At 48.0% G+C, this 17949-nt stretch overlaps 1 protein-coding gene and 1 pseudogene across 1 annotated transcript in view; both read right to left on the reverse strand.

The window, feature by feature from the left end:
* Nucleotides 1-345: 345 nt before the first annotated feature.
* Nucleotides 346-17949, reverse strand: part of CPN1 (carboxypeptidase N subunit 1) — a 29361-nt gene continuing 11757 nt past the window's right edge. The window contains exons 4-9 of the mRNA XM_075533454.1: nt 15102-15284; nt 14090-14201; nt 12662-12801; nt 11425-11524; nt 5954-6072; nt 346-489 (exon numbers count right to left, since the gene is read on the reverse strand). Of these exons, the coding sequence (XP_075389569.1) occupies nt 346-489; nt 5954-6072; nt 11425-11524; nt 12662-12801; nt 14090-14201; nt 15102-15284 (798 nt within the window). The remainder of the gene's footprint in view (nt 490-5953; nt 6073-11424; nt 11525-12661; nt 12802-14089; nt 14202-15101; nt 15285-17949) is intronic.
* Nucleotides 16182-16337, reverse strand: LOC142429539 (large ribosomal subunit protein eL39-like; annotated as a pseudogene).

The following is a 17949-nucleotide window of genomic DNA, read 5'->3' on the forward strand; positions in this document are numbered from 1 at the left end:
GCCAACCACTGGATGTACTGGCATCTGCACCCAGGCTCAGTAAGTTCTGCTCCTTGATGGATGGCTTGGGTGGGGCAAATGATTAAGCACTGAGCTACCCGGAGACCAGCCCTCCTCCCGCTCCGCCAGGTGCCTCAGAGGAGAGCCGGCAGTCTGCTTCTGAAAAATGAAGGGCATGAAGCCACGGGACGCAGTTCTTATCTGAAACACGGGAGGCAGAGACATAGACTCGGCAGAGACCTAGGTGGGACAGACAGCAACCATACGGAGTTCTTTACAATTTATTAGTAGTTAAATAGGTCTCCTATAAGGAAAGTGGAAGAAAGCTCCAGGCACACGGCTTTGCTAGGGCTCTCGCTTCTCCACTTCTTTCTTCCTCACGGTCCGGGGCTGGCCTTTCTTTGGTAAGACTTTGCCTCTGAGGTCCTTGCTGGGAACACTCACTGTAGGGCTTACATGGGGGCTGCTTCTCTTGAGATGAAAGTTCACCTGGAAGGGAACCAGAAGTTAGGCGCACAGAGGCATTTTTCGACTTCCTGGAACTGAAATGGGGGAAGGGCCCCAGTTCGGAACCCCTCCCCCCTCTACCTCCAGAGTTCTGGATTCTGAGGGCCGAAGACCAGGGGGTTATTGGAACCAAGATCCCGGCTGGCACTGGGGGCGTCATATAGGCCCAGCTGACAGACAACCAAAGGTGCTACATGAAGTCTATTGGCGAAACGGAATATAATTTAATTTTCTTAAACACAGCAAAACAACTCACTGCCATCAAGTCACTTCTGACTCATAGCAACCCGACAGGACAGGGTGGAGCTGCCCCCGTGGGCTTCCGAAAGGGTATCTCCTTACAGGAGTAGGCAGCCTCATCCTTTCCCCCAGGAGCGGCAGGTGGTTTCCACCCGAGGCCCTTGTAGTTTGCGACCCAATGCGTAAATTACTACACCATAGACAGCTTTGTTTTCCTAACACATACAAAATAAATTTTAACTTAGATAATCTTATCATTTTATATTTATGTATAAAATTATGTCATTTATAGTAATAAAAGTTATTATTTAAATGTTTGTTATTTTAGATGTTGGAAAGCAATGCTATCTCGCACATCAAAGCATGATCTCACCAATATTTCTTGCTCACGCCAGAGCTATGATTAATGGGGCCATGATGATTGGCATTATGCTGATGGTATGAATCACGGGCGAGTGTCCGGGCAAGCTCAGGAAGGCTGCAGACCGTCAGCATGAATCCTTAACTCGCTGGGAATGTAGACTGTGGAGATGAAATAGATGTCCAGGACACGGTCTGGAGTTCTAAACGCCCATGCATCCCTGTGAATGGTACAGTGACATCGCCCTTCCGGGAAGCTTGAAGATGTGCAGTGGGGACCTTATGGGTGTGGGGAGCTGCAGGTGAAGGAGAAGGAATGGCACAGTGTCCCAACCACATTCCCCTGGGGTGGCCCTGCATTTCAGGCCCTTAGACCATCTGAGCTGCTGAAGCCAAAGCCAACAGCAAACTCACTGCCATTGATGTGGACTCACGGTGACCCCATAGGACAGGGTTTAACTGCCTCAGTGGTTTCTGAGAGTGTTAACTCTTTACAGGAGTAGAAAGACTCTCTTCCTAGGGTGGTTTTAAACGCCTGACCTTGAGGTCAGCAGCCCAATGTGTAACCAGTAAGCTAGCTAGGAACTGAAAAAACAGTGGCCGAGAGGGCTTATTACCTGCTCCTGCCACAAAAATCCACAACTGGTTTTCCTGTGAGTTCCCCCCCCCCCAAAGGGGGGAAAATATCAAAGCCAATTTCACTATTTCCACAGAACAAAGAGAGCTAGAAAAGAAAAGGGGATCCTGGTGGGTCCACAGTTAAGCAGCCTGCTGCTCATGGAAAGGCCGGCAGTTCAAATCCACTCAGAGGCTCTGTGGGACAAAGGGTGACTATCTGTTCCTGGTACGCTCACCAAGACCTCCGCCCAAAGGCCACTGCCAATGAGTTCGTTCCAGTTCACAGCGGCCCAGTAGGTCAGAGTAGCACTTGCCCCACGGGGTCTTAATTGCTACAGAAGCAGACGGCCTCATATTTTTCTTAGAGTGGCTGTTGGGCTCAAACTGACAACCTTTTGGTTAGCTGTGAAGCCCTTTATCCACTGCACCACCAGAGCATCTTGATGTGGATCCCAGCCTATTGGGCACACTACTGCCTGGGGCTGCGATGAGTCACAATCAACTCTGCAGCACCCAACCACCACCACAGGTAAGAGAAAAAGACAGGAAATCGAGACGAGGACAGAGGAAAATGGAAAGCGCCCAGGCATCTGGACACCGTGGGGGAATCCAGAGAACACTGGGCTCTCAGAGAGAACTGACAGTACAGCACCCAAAAACCTGTGCTAAACTTTTTTTTTGGCTTTATTTTTCTCCAGCCAGATGGATATCTGTTTTAGAATGCAAATGGAAAGACTGTACTGTGATCAATAAACATTCTTAATTATTATGGTCGCTGCAAATCACATTCAAATGATAGATTTCCCCCTCACAGTTACATTTGATGTCATGAAGGGTTATGTTACTTTATTGAAAGGAAATGTGACAAATGAGGGGGAATCTTTCAAAATAGAGTCACTGGGTTACTCAGGAGGATTCACTATTGTTTTAAATTGGCATAGACTAGACTTACTTATAAGGCGCACTCTTGGTGTAGCGCTTACCAGTTGGGCTGTAATCTACAAGATCAGCAGTTCAAAACCACCAGCCGCTCCTTGGAGAAAGACCAGGCTTTCTACTCCTGTAAACAGCTACCATCTCAGAAACTCATAGGGTCAGTTCTACTGATGAGTCAGCACGGACTCAGTGGCGGTGAGTTTGGTTTGAGACTTACTTGTAGCACAGAGCTTGGAGGGTCCAATGTCCTTGTCCCCTGGTCACTTGATTTAGGGTGGATGAAGAGCAAAAAGATAACAATTTGAAGAGAGAAACAGGGGATGGATCGGTTGGGAAATGGGATCCATAGAATTTACTCTTTGCTTCCTGCATCTGCAAGCAGGAGTAACATATAGAATGTTGGAGATGGGAGTGGATGAGGGCCCCTACTCAGGATTCCCAGAGGAATTCTCAAAGGACTTTTATCCGAATGAATCCTTGGGTTAAAAGAAGGAGTTAGGAGCACACCAAAGTTGGGTTTCTCATACACACTGTCTAAGGGGGCAACGCCAAGACCCGACCGAGGCTAGACTCTTGGTTCTGACTCTCCGGGCGACACTGGACACTTGCTCCATTCTAGGCTCCGTTTCCTCAGCCACAAATAGGAACACTTACATGTACCGGCCTGACAGGGTTGTTGGGAAGGCGAGATGCAGGCATTCTGTGAAGGTCCCTTAGAGTATCTGACACGCAGTGAGGGTACAAGAACACATCCATTCCACACCTCCTGACACGGTCAGCTCTATCTGACACACAGTGAGGGTACAAGAACACATCCATTCCACACCTCCTGACACGGTCAGCTCTATCTGACACACAGTGAGGGTACAAGAACACATCCATTCCACACCTCCTGACACGGTCAGCTCCAAAGAGCAAGGTTGTGGTGTGAAAACCAGCATTTATGCAAACTGAAAGCTGGCCACGATTGATTACCAAATGGAGGATGTCATCACGGCATTACCGCCAAATGGCCTCAATACATAGCTCACCAAATGACATCATTACATAACTCACCAAATGGCATCATTATGTAACTTCCAACCCACTGAGAATCTTGGCCCATACAACCTTTATCATCTCAGTCAGCTTTGGTCTTGCCTCACACTTCAGCATCTGCTACTGCCGGACCAGACACATCATTCATGTGCAAAATCGATTTCTTTACTGCTGCCACAAGCTCAGAATGTCAGGTAACTAGATAGTTGATATGGGAGGAATGCTGTTGGGTGCCACTGAGTTAACTCCTACTCCCAGCGACCTAATGGACAACAGAAGGACATACCACCCAGCCCTGCGTCATCCTCAGAGTTGTTCTCACGTTTGAGCTCATCGTTGCAGCCACTTGTCGGTCCATTCCCCTGAGGGCCTTCCTCTTTGTCGCTACCCCTCTCCTTGAGCAAGCATGATGTCCTTCTCCAGGGACTGGTCTCGCCTGACAACCTGTCCAAAGAATGCAAGACCAAGTCTCCCCACCCTTGCCTCTAAGGAGCCCTCTGGCCACTCTTCTTCCAGGACAGATGGGTTTGTCTTTCTAGCAGCCCGTAGAACTTCCAATGCTCTTCACCAACACCATAGTTCAAATGCATCTGTCTTCCTTCAGTTTTCCTTATTCAGTGTTCATGGGTCATGTGCACCTTAGTCTTCAGAGGAGCATCTTTGCTTTGCAACACTGTACAGAGGTCTTGTACAGCAGGTTTACCTAACTCGATGGGTTGTTCGATCTCTTGACGGCTGCTTCCATGAGCATTGAGGGTGGACCCAAGCAAGAGGAAACCCTTCATGACTTCTGCCTTTCCTCCATTCACCGTGATGTTACTCATTGGTCCAGCGGCGGGACATGCTATTTTCTTGACATTGCGTTGAAGGCTGAGGAGTAGGTGTAGTATATTTTAAAAGATGAGCTGCGTTGATTGTTGACCTGCTTGTACTGAGAAGGGTCTGCAAAGCTCGAGGGCTGTTCAGAGAGGGAACCGGACAGAGTAAGGAGACTCTAGGCAAGTGCTGACTTTAAGAAATAAGATATGCAGATCCTTCAGGAGCTTGCCCTCATTTGAAAAAAAGTGGATATCCATAATCCTTGAGATGCCTTAGTTTTGAGATTGTAATGTAATACAACCCAAACGCAAGGGCCCAGGTTGTAGATCAAATACATTTTTGCTTCTCACCCTGTCCATAAAAGATAGTTGTGGAAAACTGGATATTGGCAAAAAGCTGGCTTTTCACCACAGTGTGAACGGAAGCTAGGAGTAGGTGGACGCATGGGGCACCAGAAGGGGTGGGAGAGCGCCCTCTGGTGGTCTTCCTTGTTGATGTCACAGAAGCATGTAACAGGGGATCTGGGCAAAGATCTTCTGGATTTATAAACTAACTTTTGCTAAGCACATTCTATTGTGTCAGACACTTCTTTGCATACATTTTATTTTCTTTCTTCTTTTTGTTTTTCAATGAAAGTGAAACTCTATTGAAGGCTCAGGACCATTGGGCTCAGAGGACCCCAGCAGCAGGAGGCAGGGGACCTGGCAGTGAGGGGCCCTTATTTGATCTTCACTGGGGGGTAGGGTGTGTGTGTGTGTGTGTGAAGGCCAGCATAACACTTGTGGCAGATCATCTTGTCCCAGTTGTGTTTCTGGGCCGGCTGGCGCAGAGATGGCTCCAGGATGCCACCACACAGACCCAGCACCAAGTGCAGGGTGAACTCTCTAGATGCTGTCTTCTGACAGAGTGCGGCCATCCCCCAGCTGTTTATTAGCAAAAGCCAGACGCTGCTGGGCTTGGGGGAGGGGCGGGGGTGAGGTGCTCTCCTTGCCTTGGATTTTAGCTCTGACATTCTCAATCGAGCCCTTGGGTTCCCCCTCAAGGGTCAGGGTCTTCACAAAGCTCTGACTCTCTGCGTTTGCCACTCAGGTCGCCTTGTTGAAGAGAAAGAGGCTGTGTACATTCTCTTAAACCTCCTGGAAGAAGGTATCATGATCGCCAAGTTACAGAGGATGAAACGAAGCATGAGAGAGATCTGGTGCTTTATCCAAGGTCCGTAGACAAATTGGCTGGTTTTAGAACCAAGGATTCTGTGTTGAATCGATACCATGTTCAACAGAAGATAGGAAAAGCGCCAAGAGAGTGGAGAAGATATGTGAACACCAGTTTTTTAAGGGTTAAAGATGGGAGGCTGGCCACCATCAGAACGGTGCAATCAGTTGTTGAAGGCTTTGGATCAGTGACTTTTGTGGTGTTCTGAAACAAATCAACTCACCAGTCTGGGCTCTGCAGGGCCCACGGTGACAGTCACCGTCTCTGCTTCAAACCCAGGTGCTGTGGCAGTGACAATGTAGCTCCCTGGAAGCAGCAGCCGGAAGTAATCACCATCCTCCCCTGAAAGATACAATTTGGTCTTGTTAATAAGAAAGTTGCCCCAAATAGGACTTTGCTATGAACAAGAATCTGGGTTTCTGCTGACTGCAAGCTTGGTTTGATTTAATAGCACGATGAAGCTGGTTCAGATAAAAAACAATTCTTTGTTGTGGTGGTGAGGTGTGGGGTTGGTTCCGACTCAGAGAACAGAAGGAAACCCTGCCTGGTCTGGCGTCTTCCTCACAATCAGCTCTGTGATTGAGCCAATTGTTGGAGCCACTGAATCGATCCATCTCATTGGGGGTCTTCTGCTTTTTCGGCTGACCTGCAACTTTCCCAAGATGCTGTCCTTCCCCAGGGACTTGTCTCTCCTGAAGTCTCACCATTCTCACTTCTTAGGAGCATTCCGCTGTACTTCTTCCAAGAGAGATCCACTTATTTTTCTAGTAGTCCATGTTACTTTCAGATTCTCCACCAACACCATAGTTCAAATGCACCAGTTCTTCTGCAGTCTTCCTGACTCATGGGCCGACTTTCACAGGCATAGGAGGCGATTGAGAATACTAGGGCTCGGGTCAGGTGCGCCATAGTCTTCAAAGGACATCCTTGTTCCTCAACGCTTTAAAGAGGTCTTGGCTCCCAGATTTGCCCAATATAAAATACATCATTTGATTTCTTGACTACTGCTTCCAGGAACATTAATTGTGGATCTCAGCAAAATGAAACCCTTGACAACTTTGATCTTTTCTCGGTTTGCCAGGATGTTATCTGTCCAGTTGGGAGGATTTGGGTTTTTTTTTTTTTACATGGAGCTGTAATCCTTCAGGCCTTAATTTTCATCAGCAAGTGCTGCAAGGCCTCCTCAATTTCAGCAAGCACGGGTGTGTCGTCTGTCTCTCCAAGGTGGTTCCTAAGCTTTCCTCCAATATATAATCCAACTTTTTAGATTATTTGCTCAGCATAGACTGTCTGGTGAAAGGCTAATTCACACTTTTCTTGCACTTTTAAAGCAAGCAATATTCCCTTGTTCTAGTCAAAAGACTTCCTGTGGTTTCACGTGCAGGCTTTACACGAGCACACTGAAGTGTTCTGGAGTTCCCTTTCTTCTCAAGGCTGCCCATGGTTTGTTAGGATGCGCAGATGTGAACGCCTTTGCACTGTCGATAAAGCACAAATAAGCATCTTTCTGGTACTCTCTGCCTTCAGCCAAGGCCCTGATGACAGTTGCAATGGTATCCCTTATTCCACATCCTCTTCTGAAGCCAACTTGAATTCCTGGCAGTCCTTGTCAATGGACTGCTGCAACCATTGTTGAGTGATCTTAAACAATTTACTTGCATGTGATATTAATGATATTGTTCAATAATTTCCACATTCGGTGTATCACCTTTCTTTGGAATGGGCATAACCATGGCTCTTTTCCAGTCGGTTGGCTAGGTAGCTGCCACCAACACTTCTTGGCAGAGACCAGTGAGTGCTTCCAGTGCTTCATCGGCTTGTTGAAACACTCCAATTGGCATTCCATCCATTCCTGGAGCCTTGTTTCTGGCTCATCCTTTCTCTGCAGCTTGGATGTTCTTCTTTAATTCTGTTGCTTCTTGGTTATATGCCACCTCTTAAACTGGCTCCATGCCGCCCAGTTCTTTATGGTATAGTGACTCCATGCAGTCCTTCCATCTTCTTCTGATGTTGCCTGCTTCATGCGATATTTTACCCATAGAATTCTTCAAATTGAAACTCTAGGCTGCCCATGTGCATATGCGGCCTTTGAAAATGTCCTGCTGTGTATTTTCCTACTCTTGTGACATGCTGGCTCCTCAAGAAAGAGTCCATTCGTAGGCGACTGAGCCCCGTTCCTAAGAAGCAGACATCTCACGGTGCTCTACGCCGAGAGTCTTGGGTCTAACTCTAGATCCCGTATCTCAATGTCAATGTGCATCAAGGAAAAGTGACGGGAGGGAGGAGAGGCTGAAAATCCTATGGATGTTTTGACTTTGTTTCGATGTTTGAAAAGATACTGTGAAGAAATTATGTCCACTCAAAGAAATAAGGATGAGAACTACAGGTGAAGATTTCAGGGCGGCAGGTTTTGCTTAAACAGAAGTAAAAGATGATGATAGCTGGAGCCACAACTGTCAGATGAGCACACATCAGGGACTGAACTGCGCTCCCTGGGAAGCCACAGGCCTGTCAGACTTACCCTGTCCCTGTCGATGCGGCAGCCCTGGGCTGGCCGGCCGGGTCCCTGGAGTGTTGTGTGTGGATAATCTTATATCTAGTGCATGTGTGTTTGGGGGGCGGGGGGAGGGCGGGATTGGACTAAAGATCTGATTTTGAAAATCCTGTTTTTGGTATAGATGAGGATTCAGGCACAAAAAGTGTGCCTGCCCCAAGCCATGGTCTTTTCAGTTGCCTTCCACGCATGCAAAAGCGGGACAACCAATATGGGGCGCCAAAGCAAAGGTGATGCAGTGGAACTGTACTGTCCGTGGAGAATGAAGAAGCCACCGTGAACAAAGCACAGCCAGAAGGCTCCTGAGAAGAGAGGCTGTCAGGTGCTTACGACACGAGCCCCGTCCTTTGAGAAGGACACCGTGATGTCTGGTGAGGCAGAGGGGCAGAGGGGCAGAGGAAGATCTTCCATGACATGGACTGACCCAGTGGCCACCACCAGAGGCTCAACCACAACAATGGTAAAGATGGCGCCGGACTGGGGGCCTTCCTCCTGTTCTAACAGATGAGTCTGAACCAACTTCGATGGCACCGAAGAAAGCAGCCACCTTTTAAATCTTCTTGCCGCCACCTTCAAATATCTGCCGAAGGAAGGCTGCGAGTCGAAGACGGGTTTCTCTGGTCTCTCTCCATGGCAGAGAGACAGCATTTTGGATCATAGCTTGTCTGCCTCTTGAACAGATTATGATATTGCCTTTCACATTTCTTTTAAGCAAGTCAACAAAACTCATCCTGATCCAATCCATTCAGCTCAGGGGCGGTCCTTTGGCAGGGCAGAGCAGCCCTGGGGAGCTCAAGGGGTTTCCATACTCCTCACAGAAGCTGACCCCACAGTTCCTGCCACCAGCAGTTGGTAGGTTTGAGCTGCTGGACTTGGGTTAGCAGCTGAGTGATTAGCCAGTGGGCCCCGAACAGATAGCAATATATAATGGAAATAAGTGCAATGAAGAGACAGACAATAAGGAGGACGTCTCTTTTCTGTGTTTATTGAATATCCGTAATTTACTTTACAATGTTTCCACAGATGGAGCGTGCCCTGATGTGCGTGTCGTACAGTTTAAGTGCTACCTCAGGACCTGTCATTTTCTTCCCTGGAGGTTCACCCCCAGGAGTGATGAGCTGAGGGGTTGACCAGAGAGGTCTCACCCCAAGGACTTCAACTCTCTTTAGTACTTAGCCCCACTAGACGCTTTGCTAAGGAGCACAATGAATGCGGTCGGCGGTGAACTTAGTTTGTCGATTTAGCATCCTGCGTGTTGGACAGGGGCTCTGGCTGGCAGCATGAGGACCGTAATGGTCAATGTCATGGTCTAGTATGCTTCAGCGACGTTTCCCAACTCGGTCTGAATGCTGCTGCTGCTGCCGTCATGGGTCACCGCGTTGCTTCCGACTCATGGTGACCCCACATGCAACAAACAAGAAAGAAAAGCTACATCAGCCGTTCTCAACCTGTGGGTCAAGACCTCTTTTTTTTTGGGGGGGGTGTTGTTGAACGACCCTTTCACAGAGTTGCCTGATTCATAACAGTAGCAAGATGACAGTGATGAAGTAGCAACGAAAATAACTTTATGGTTGGGGGTCTCCACCACACGAGGAACTGCATGAAAGGGTCGCGGCCTGAGGAAGGTTGAGAGCCACTGAGCTAAATCCTCACAAGAAGACGAGTAAGCCGCGCCGTGATGAACAGAGAAAACCCTGACGTCGTGGAGGCCTTCCCTGTCCTGGGGTCCACGATCAGCGTCCAGGGGAGCAGCAGTTCAGAAATCAAATGGTGTGTCCACGGGAGCCCATCTTCTGCAAAAGACCTTTGCTCCAACAGGACAGGAGACTCTCCCGTGGTCTGCGCACTTAGAGACTGCGTCCAAGGTTGGCCCTAAGCAATCCGTGGGTGGTCCTTGGGTTGGAGAATTCTCATGGTTTGATGTTTGATGAGGAGGCTCAGAATTCTGCCTTGAGAATATTGTTACCTTTTCCTTGAATGAAACTTTGTTGCAAGAGGTGGTGTTGGCGGGTAGGTCACCTTGCTCTAAACCAAGCTTTCATCCAGTTTAAACTGCACTGTGAGTTGCCCGCATCATTCCAGTTCTTTGATGGTAACATTTGACTAAGCCTTGAAGGCATCTTAGAGAGCACGAAGCTCTTACCGGCGTTTAATCATTGATCATTGGCAGATACTGTTCTACATTGAAAGAAAAAACCCCAAGAGCTGTTAAGAATCAAACCAGGTGGGGTCAGCTTGCAATCCCATTGCTCCATGAGCTATTCGGTCCAGGCTGACTCCAAGAAGCTCCTGGACCACCACCAAGCTTTCCGGGCAGCAAGCCTAGAGGAGGAATCTCGCTAACTGTTTCCTGAATGGAGGTGAAGCAAAAGACTTGAGTCAGAGCCAAGGTTAAAGATCAATTTCACAGTCCCTCTCTTGTTGATCCCATTTCAGCCGAGGACGGGAACTATCGACTGTCTCAAGCGCAGAAAACCTGTCCTAACCAATTCGTGTGTGGCAGTGACTCCTGACAGCTGGCAGAGAAGTGACATTTATACAAGTCATTCCTGGTGCACATGTCCCTGGAGGGGGATGCGAGAAGGGAAGGGGGACACGCATCCACCTGAACAAAAGCTTGGAGATTCTAGTCCACGCAGAGATGCCTCTGGACAAAAGGGCTGTGACCCACTCCCCAAACTCTCCACCCCTGCACGTCGGCCGTGTGAAGGCTGAAGGTTGAGAATGGTGGCATGCCTTGAGAAATGCGCTCAGTGTCACCAAAATGTACATGCAGAAATCGTTGCATTGTGGCATGTTCTGCTGTCTGTTTCCAATCACAAGAACAAGTTTTTAGAGTCATCCAAAATAAAAAGCCCTGCAGAGCACAGTTCTACTCTGACACAAAGGAGGTCGCCGTGAGTCGTCTGTCAACCCGCTGGCAGCCGGTTTTGTTTGAGCCGATCTTCGCCTCGCAGGGGATGCATCCTTCCTACAGCCTCCTCATCCGGTCTCCTTGTTTCCCTCCTCCCTTCCTCACCTGGCCCCAGGCCCTCAACGCCCCTGCGCGTCTCGCCAGCTTACACATCATCCTCCCAATTACGCCAAGGGACATGAAGAGCGAAAGCTTCCTTCCCACCCCCTGAGCACTGGCCACCTACCTGAAGTGACATCATGGTTAATCCCGCTGACGGAAATGACAGCCCCTGCTAGATTGTTATCGTTGTCATCGAGCACCATTCCCTTGATGCCCTGGTGCACCTGCGGGGGAAAGTTTATACATGCACAGTCCTGGACATAACTACATCGACAGTGTTTGCAAGTCCTCCAAGCTTTCCCTGGTGTCTCCATGGTTAGCTTCACAGAGATCACGGGAATAGCCCTTTCACTGGTCCCTCGGCTTCCCTGCCCGCATCCCAGAACGGCCTCTCCAGAAACTCTGTTGAAACCTAAATCCAGTCAAGTCGGTTTTATGCAAAAGCTGACGTCTCAGTGACAACCTGGAAAGCTCACGTCCCTTATGAGCCCTCTGCCTGCATCCCCTAATACCTTCTCCCTTGCTGTTAGCTCCCATTTAGTTACCCCCTTCCCCTCCCCCACTCCACCCCGGAACAACCCATGTACCATGCGAGCAGACCCTTGTGATCCATGGCTTTTTATTGGCTGGTTCTAGTTTATCTTCATCTGGAAGCTCTGCTGAAACCTGTCGAGGATTACAGCAGCCCGAAAGCCAGGCACTCCCAACTGTTCCTGTCCCCTACCTTAGTTGGGCAACCATCCCAGCCACACCCGTCCCCTGGCCCCTGCTGGCCCCAGACTTCCGCATGATTCCATCCCTGACCTCCTTTAAGTCTTCATTGAAAGGCCTTGGTAAGGTCGTCTTCACAGTACTTTCCACCTCTTAACATGCTAACAGTTGATTATTTTGCTTACTAGAATGTGCCCTCTCTATGGGCTGGCCATTTTGTCTGTTTACTTATAATCCTCAGCATATAATACATTGTCTTTGTACAGGATAGCCCGTCTAAAGCAACAACAACAACCAGATATTACACAATGGCTATCGAGTCGATTCTGACTCAGCCATTCTATAGGGCATAGTAGAACTGTCGCTTTGGATTTCTAAGGCTGTACATCTTTAGAGAGCAGAAAGCTTCGTCTTTGTCTTAAGGAGCAGCTGGGGGGTTCCTCCTGCTGACCTTGTGGTTAGAGGCCCAACACATCACCCACTAGGCCGCCCGGTGCTCCACAAACATGCATGGACTATGTGCAGATATGTGTCATTGGTAGACGCAGCCCAGGTCTACTCCACTGAATCGGCGCAAATGGCAGGCCCTGGCCTGATGCTTGGAAGGCCCATCTTTTCTGTAACCATGCAAGTTGAAATTGAAATGTTACCTGTTCCAAGAATTGGATTAGGGGCTCTCGATTACCAAACCACTCTCGTTGTAGCTCTTCCTGTGGAGGAAACTTGTTGCAGCTCAGCTCTAGCGTGATGTCAAAGCAGTTGGTGTGGAGATAAGTAAAGTCCTGCATTCCTAGGGCAAAGGGGCAGAGGGGAATCACCAGGTTCCCAGCCCCCACCCACCTCACAACTTCTCCACCCCCTTCCATCGCCTTCTTTTGATCTTTTCATTTCCATTTCCTCCAGTACCCTGGTCCACCTGCCCCTTCCTGTGTCCATTCTCTCTCCTCACAAATAACCATTTTACTGTCTCCATCCTCCACCTTTCTTCCAGTTTGTGACTTACACACACACATCCAGCCCAAAGTCGATGTGTGGTCCCTTCCAACTCCTAGTGGCCCCATGGAGGGCAGCTGGGGCTAGAAATCTCTACGAGAGCAGAGAGCTTCATCTTCCTCCCAAGGAGCGTCTGGTGGATTCAAACTGCAGACCTTGCTTACCCAACAACATCCTGGCTTAGCAGACAGCACCACCACTGGGTTAAATGCCAAACTCCAAATTCACTGCTATCAAGTCAACTGCAACTCAGAGTGACCTGACTGGCCAAGACAGAACAGATGTGCCCTGTGAATTTCCAATACTGGTAATTTTACCCCCAGTACTGTAAAGCTTTACTGGAGTAGAAGGTTTGATCTTTTTCCTGAGAAGCAGCTGGTGGTTTTGAGCTGCTGATCTTATGGTTAGCAGCCTGACACATAACCACTACACCACCAGGGCTCCTCCCTGGGGAATTAAAGATAGACTGATCTATTTTTCCCACATCCCTTCTCCTACCGAAGAACACAACCCAAATGAAGAAATGTGAAAACGGAGAAGACAACTAGATTTTTCTTCCATGAAAGGTTTGCCTGCTCCCATCGTCTAGAACTATTGTAGTTATTACTTTAAACACTTTTTTATTGTGAATTAGATGGGGGTTGACAGATCAGATCATTGTTTTTAGATTCAACGTCCTAAACCACGTATCAAACCTTCCAGTGGCGGGTCCTGTTTCCTGTGCCCCCTTTCCCCCGATTTCCCTCTCATAGTATAGTATCCCTCGTCACCCAAGTGAACACGTGGTTGTCAATGGCTGTCATCCTTTGGCACAGGTGGCCAGGCCTTCCTTTCAAGGCACCACCAGGCGAATTCTAATCAGCAACCTTTTGACAAACAGCTAAGTGTGAGGCTGCTTGCCCTGCCCAGAAATTCCATGAAGGTGACCCTAGCTGCCAAGCGGGCCTCCTCCCATTTTTCAGATCCCTTCTTGAATGTAAAACTCCATTGTCTTCTTACTCTTTCCATGAGACAAGTGAGAACTTAAAAGGAGGAACGAGCATGATTCCACTCCGGCTCATAACCATTCCTTGGACTTCCCTTACCCTTGCTGAGTGAATACCAGGAAGCCCCATTGGTGATGCCATCTGGGAAGTAATCCCCACAGTTCCAACCTTGGTACATCCATCCATGTGCATAGGAATAGACTTTGGCCAGCTGACGGAAAAGCAGAGAGCGAATCACCTGGAGTAGTCTCAGTTTCTATGGCAAGGAAGGCTCCAAGTGGTGTGTGTGTGTGTGTGTACGCGTGTGTTAAGTATAGTGGACAAAAGTTAGGAGGCCTGGCCTCTAATCTTTCTTACTATCTTTGGTCTAATTTCTTCCCCCACAAAAAATGAGGAGTAAGACAAAGAATCCCCACACCCCAGTTGCTGATGAGTCAGTTCTCGCTCTGGGGACTCCTTGTGTTTCAAAAAGAATTGCTCTTCATAGGATTTTCTGTCTGTCTGTCATCTTTTGTAAATGAATCATTTGGCCTTACTTCTGAGGGACCTCTGGTGAATGCGAACCACTAACCTTTCTCCTAATAACCAAGTGCTTAACTGTCTGAGCCACCCGGGGACTCACTGGAACTCTTGCACCTCTTTAAGTTCATGGTCTGTCTTTTTACTTCACCCCCGCCCCTCCATTATAAGAGTAATATAGCCATGTGGCCATACAATTTTTAATTAAAGCAAAGAAAAATATTTATCCTATGCCCTTGCTTACCACCACCATTGTCAGCTAAATGCCATATCTTGGTTGCCTTTATGTTAAGCATTTTTTTTATATCATAGCAATGGTACTATAACAATTTACTTTTTAGTAACTTAAAATAAAGCTATGACTTACCACTCTAAACAAAATACAATTTACTTGATTGTAAGCTCTTCATAAGCAGGCCATTTTTTTCTTTACTTATTTAGTGTGTGTGTGTGTGTGTGTGTGTGTGTGTGTGTGTGAACTCTTTTCTAACAGGGCCCTGCTTAACTGACTTGCAAGCTCATCTCATAAACTTCAAGTTCCCCTGACCATACGCATCCTCCCCCTGGTGGCCCGGGCTGCTATTGTGTGTACCTTCTGGAAGAGCTTGTCATCAGGTGTCGGGGTGTTGGCAGTGCGGCGGAAACCTCGGATGCGATGCTCCAGGGACTTGTCATAAGGGTAATTGGCCACCACAGCCCCTCCATGGAGATTGGCAGAAAGAACGAAGTTGATGGAGTGGAGCCACTGAATCACAGCCCGCGTCTCCACTTCCACCTGTGAGGAGATCGGAACTTGGCAATAAAGTTGCGACTGGCCAAGTGGTCACTTGGACTAGTTGGTCAGATAATGACCAGAGGGGATTGCGTGTTTGAATCAAACAAAGGCCTACTTGACATAAGACATCGGCATGGTTTCTGAGGCACTTTGCAGAAATGTAGGAAAACCTACTCAATAGATCAGGAAAATGATGGTTTGTGGTCATGCCTTTCACGTTCCTTCTTCCCCGACACATCTGCTGTACTGTGTGAAAAAAAAAAAAAAAAAAGAACACTCCTATGGTCCCATCTAAATTTCATGTGTTAGACAAACTGTCATATAGGCCAGTCTTGGCTAAGCCGTGAAATTCCATCCCTTTTACAACACGTGGTATTGCTTAGTGAGCAACAGTATCCTAGAGAAAGCCTTCAATCCACTTGACCTAGTTGCAGTACATGTCAGTATTTCCCGGTGTTCAGTGGTCCTCCTCTCCGGGTGTGGATGATATGATGGTAACGTCTAACAGTTCCTCCTGGGCCAAGGGTCATCTGGGCCAAGGTCCCCATCCTTGCTTTCCCGAAAGGGCTGGAGAAGTAGGCCCGAGTCTCATCCAGTGAGAACAGACATAAAAACCATCGGAACCCTTCCTGGTCTGTGGCCAGGTCTCAAACCCTTGGAAGGACCTGGCTCTTTTCTTCTCTCCCAAACCAATGGCCTCACATTATTTATTGTTAAACTCTCACTATGGAAGCATAAAAACGGAGGAGGAAACCAGATATTTGCTGATACAAGTTCAATTGACCAGATGGTGGCAAAGTCTTAAACTCAGCATGACAGACCGCTAGTGAGTTTGGGAAAATTCAGCCATGCGTGCCATCCCTTGGGAGGAAGGGGCTGGGGTGGGTGGGGGGCTCCTTACAGAGCCAGCTTGGTTCTTCTCCAGTGTCTTCTCTTGGAGTTGTACTTGATCCGATGACCAGTTTTCATTCGCATCTATTGAGGAATAGGCTGATTCTGCTTTGGTTTCGTGGTCAGGAATCTCTCAATCCTGAAAGTTGTATGAGCTGACATCGCGAAGACGGGAAACCACCACACTCAGCATGGCGGAGAAAGGGAGAGGGGGAAGACCTAGCTCTGTACCAGCTGAATCCCTGTCCACCAGCATCAGGCCAAGTGCTTCCTGGTTCCTCTCCCTCAAGGTTGTTCCGTCAGGACTCAACTCAACTCAGCACCATCAAGTCAATGCTGACTCATCACAACCCTGTGGTAGTTACATAATCTGGTGTCAATTTGGGATTTAAGAGGATTGAGAGTGAAGGGGTGGAGTCTAGTCTGTCAATCGGATCATAGCCAATGAGGCCTCTGTGTGGGCATAGTCTTCTGAGAATTCTGGGAACTCCAGTACTTTCCTCCTTGCAGGTGGGAGACACTCTACTCACTCCCTTGGAGACTCTTTACTGACAAGGCTGACTTCCTGTGAGATCCCTGAGGAGAAGTCACATGGACCTACTCTGCTGCAGCCCTGGGAACTGGAGAAGCCACGTGGAGACCCCTGTCAGTGCTAATATCAGACTTATGGACTTGAGCTGGACCGGGCTGGGATGCGTTCTCAATATTCAATTGCTATTATATAAAAACCTCTCACTTATAAACATATGCACATTTGTATATAAGTTTACCAAGACTAACACAGATCTGATGTGGGTTTCCCTGACTGTACTGTTTACTGAAGTCAAAAGCCCAGGAGCTGCTGGTGGTTTCGAACTGACGGCCATGAGGATCCAGCCCAACTCGTAACCACTACACCTCCAGGGTCACAAAAGACTCTGACTTTGCATTGTTCCATTTCCTTTTAAAATCCACACAGATGAGTGGGAGGGACTCTAATGATGAGTGGTTCAATGACCTTATTTTACTTAAAAGAACAAATTTAATAAACCAGTATATTCCTTAGGCTGGATGATGCCAACAAGTGCTCAGTTATTTCATGTGCTATGTGCTTTGAGCACAGTTGCGATCTGAAATATCACCAGCTCAGCACGTCTTGCATTTCATTTTCAAGGGGATTTCAGGCAGAGGACCAAGAATAGTTGGAAAACTCTCAATATAAAGGCTTGTATCTGTTTTACTTTTCTTTCCCCAAGTTCTGAGTTGTTATAATCACAATTTGGGTTTTTAGAACTCTTTCATACAGTGCAAAAAAACCGGGGGCATTGCGGTGCTCCAAGGATGACGGTCTAATTTCCAGGGCAAAGCCCCTCAGCAGGATGAGCCACTCCCATTTTTGCACGGCAGAGCTCCTGGCAAGGCCTGGCGCAGCCGGCAGGCTTGTGAAGCTGTTTTAGTAGGATGTGCGCACGCCGCAGTTTTAAAAATCTTTTGACTTCTATGATTCCTCCAATTAAGAGAGCACAGGATTACAGTTTTATAATCTTCCCCCCTTATTTCCCACTGTAAGTCTAACACAAAAATAAAGAACAAAAAAGCTGATTACGAAACCAAACCAAACACTAAGCCCACTGCCATCGAGTTGATTCTGACTCACAACCAACCGAGATAAGGCTTCTGAGGCTATAAATTATTATGGGAGCAGAAAGTCTTAAGTTTCTTTGGGGAAGCAGTTGGTAGGTTCAAACTGCAGCCGAACATTACCCCACTGTACCACTGCCACCCAGTGACTATA

The sequence above is a fragment of the Tenrec ecaudatus genome, chromosome 16, assembly GCF_050624435.1.
Source record: "Tenrec ecaudatus isolate mTenEca1 chromosome 16, mTenEca1.hap1, whole genome shotgun sequence".
Taxonomy (NCBI): Eukaryota; Metazoa; Chordata; class Mammalia; order Afrosoricida; family Tenrecidae; genus Tenrec; species Tenrec ecaudatus.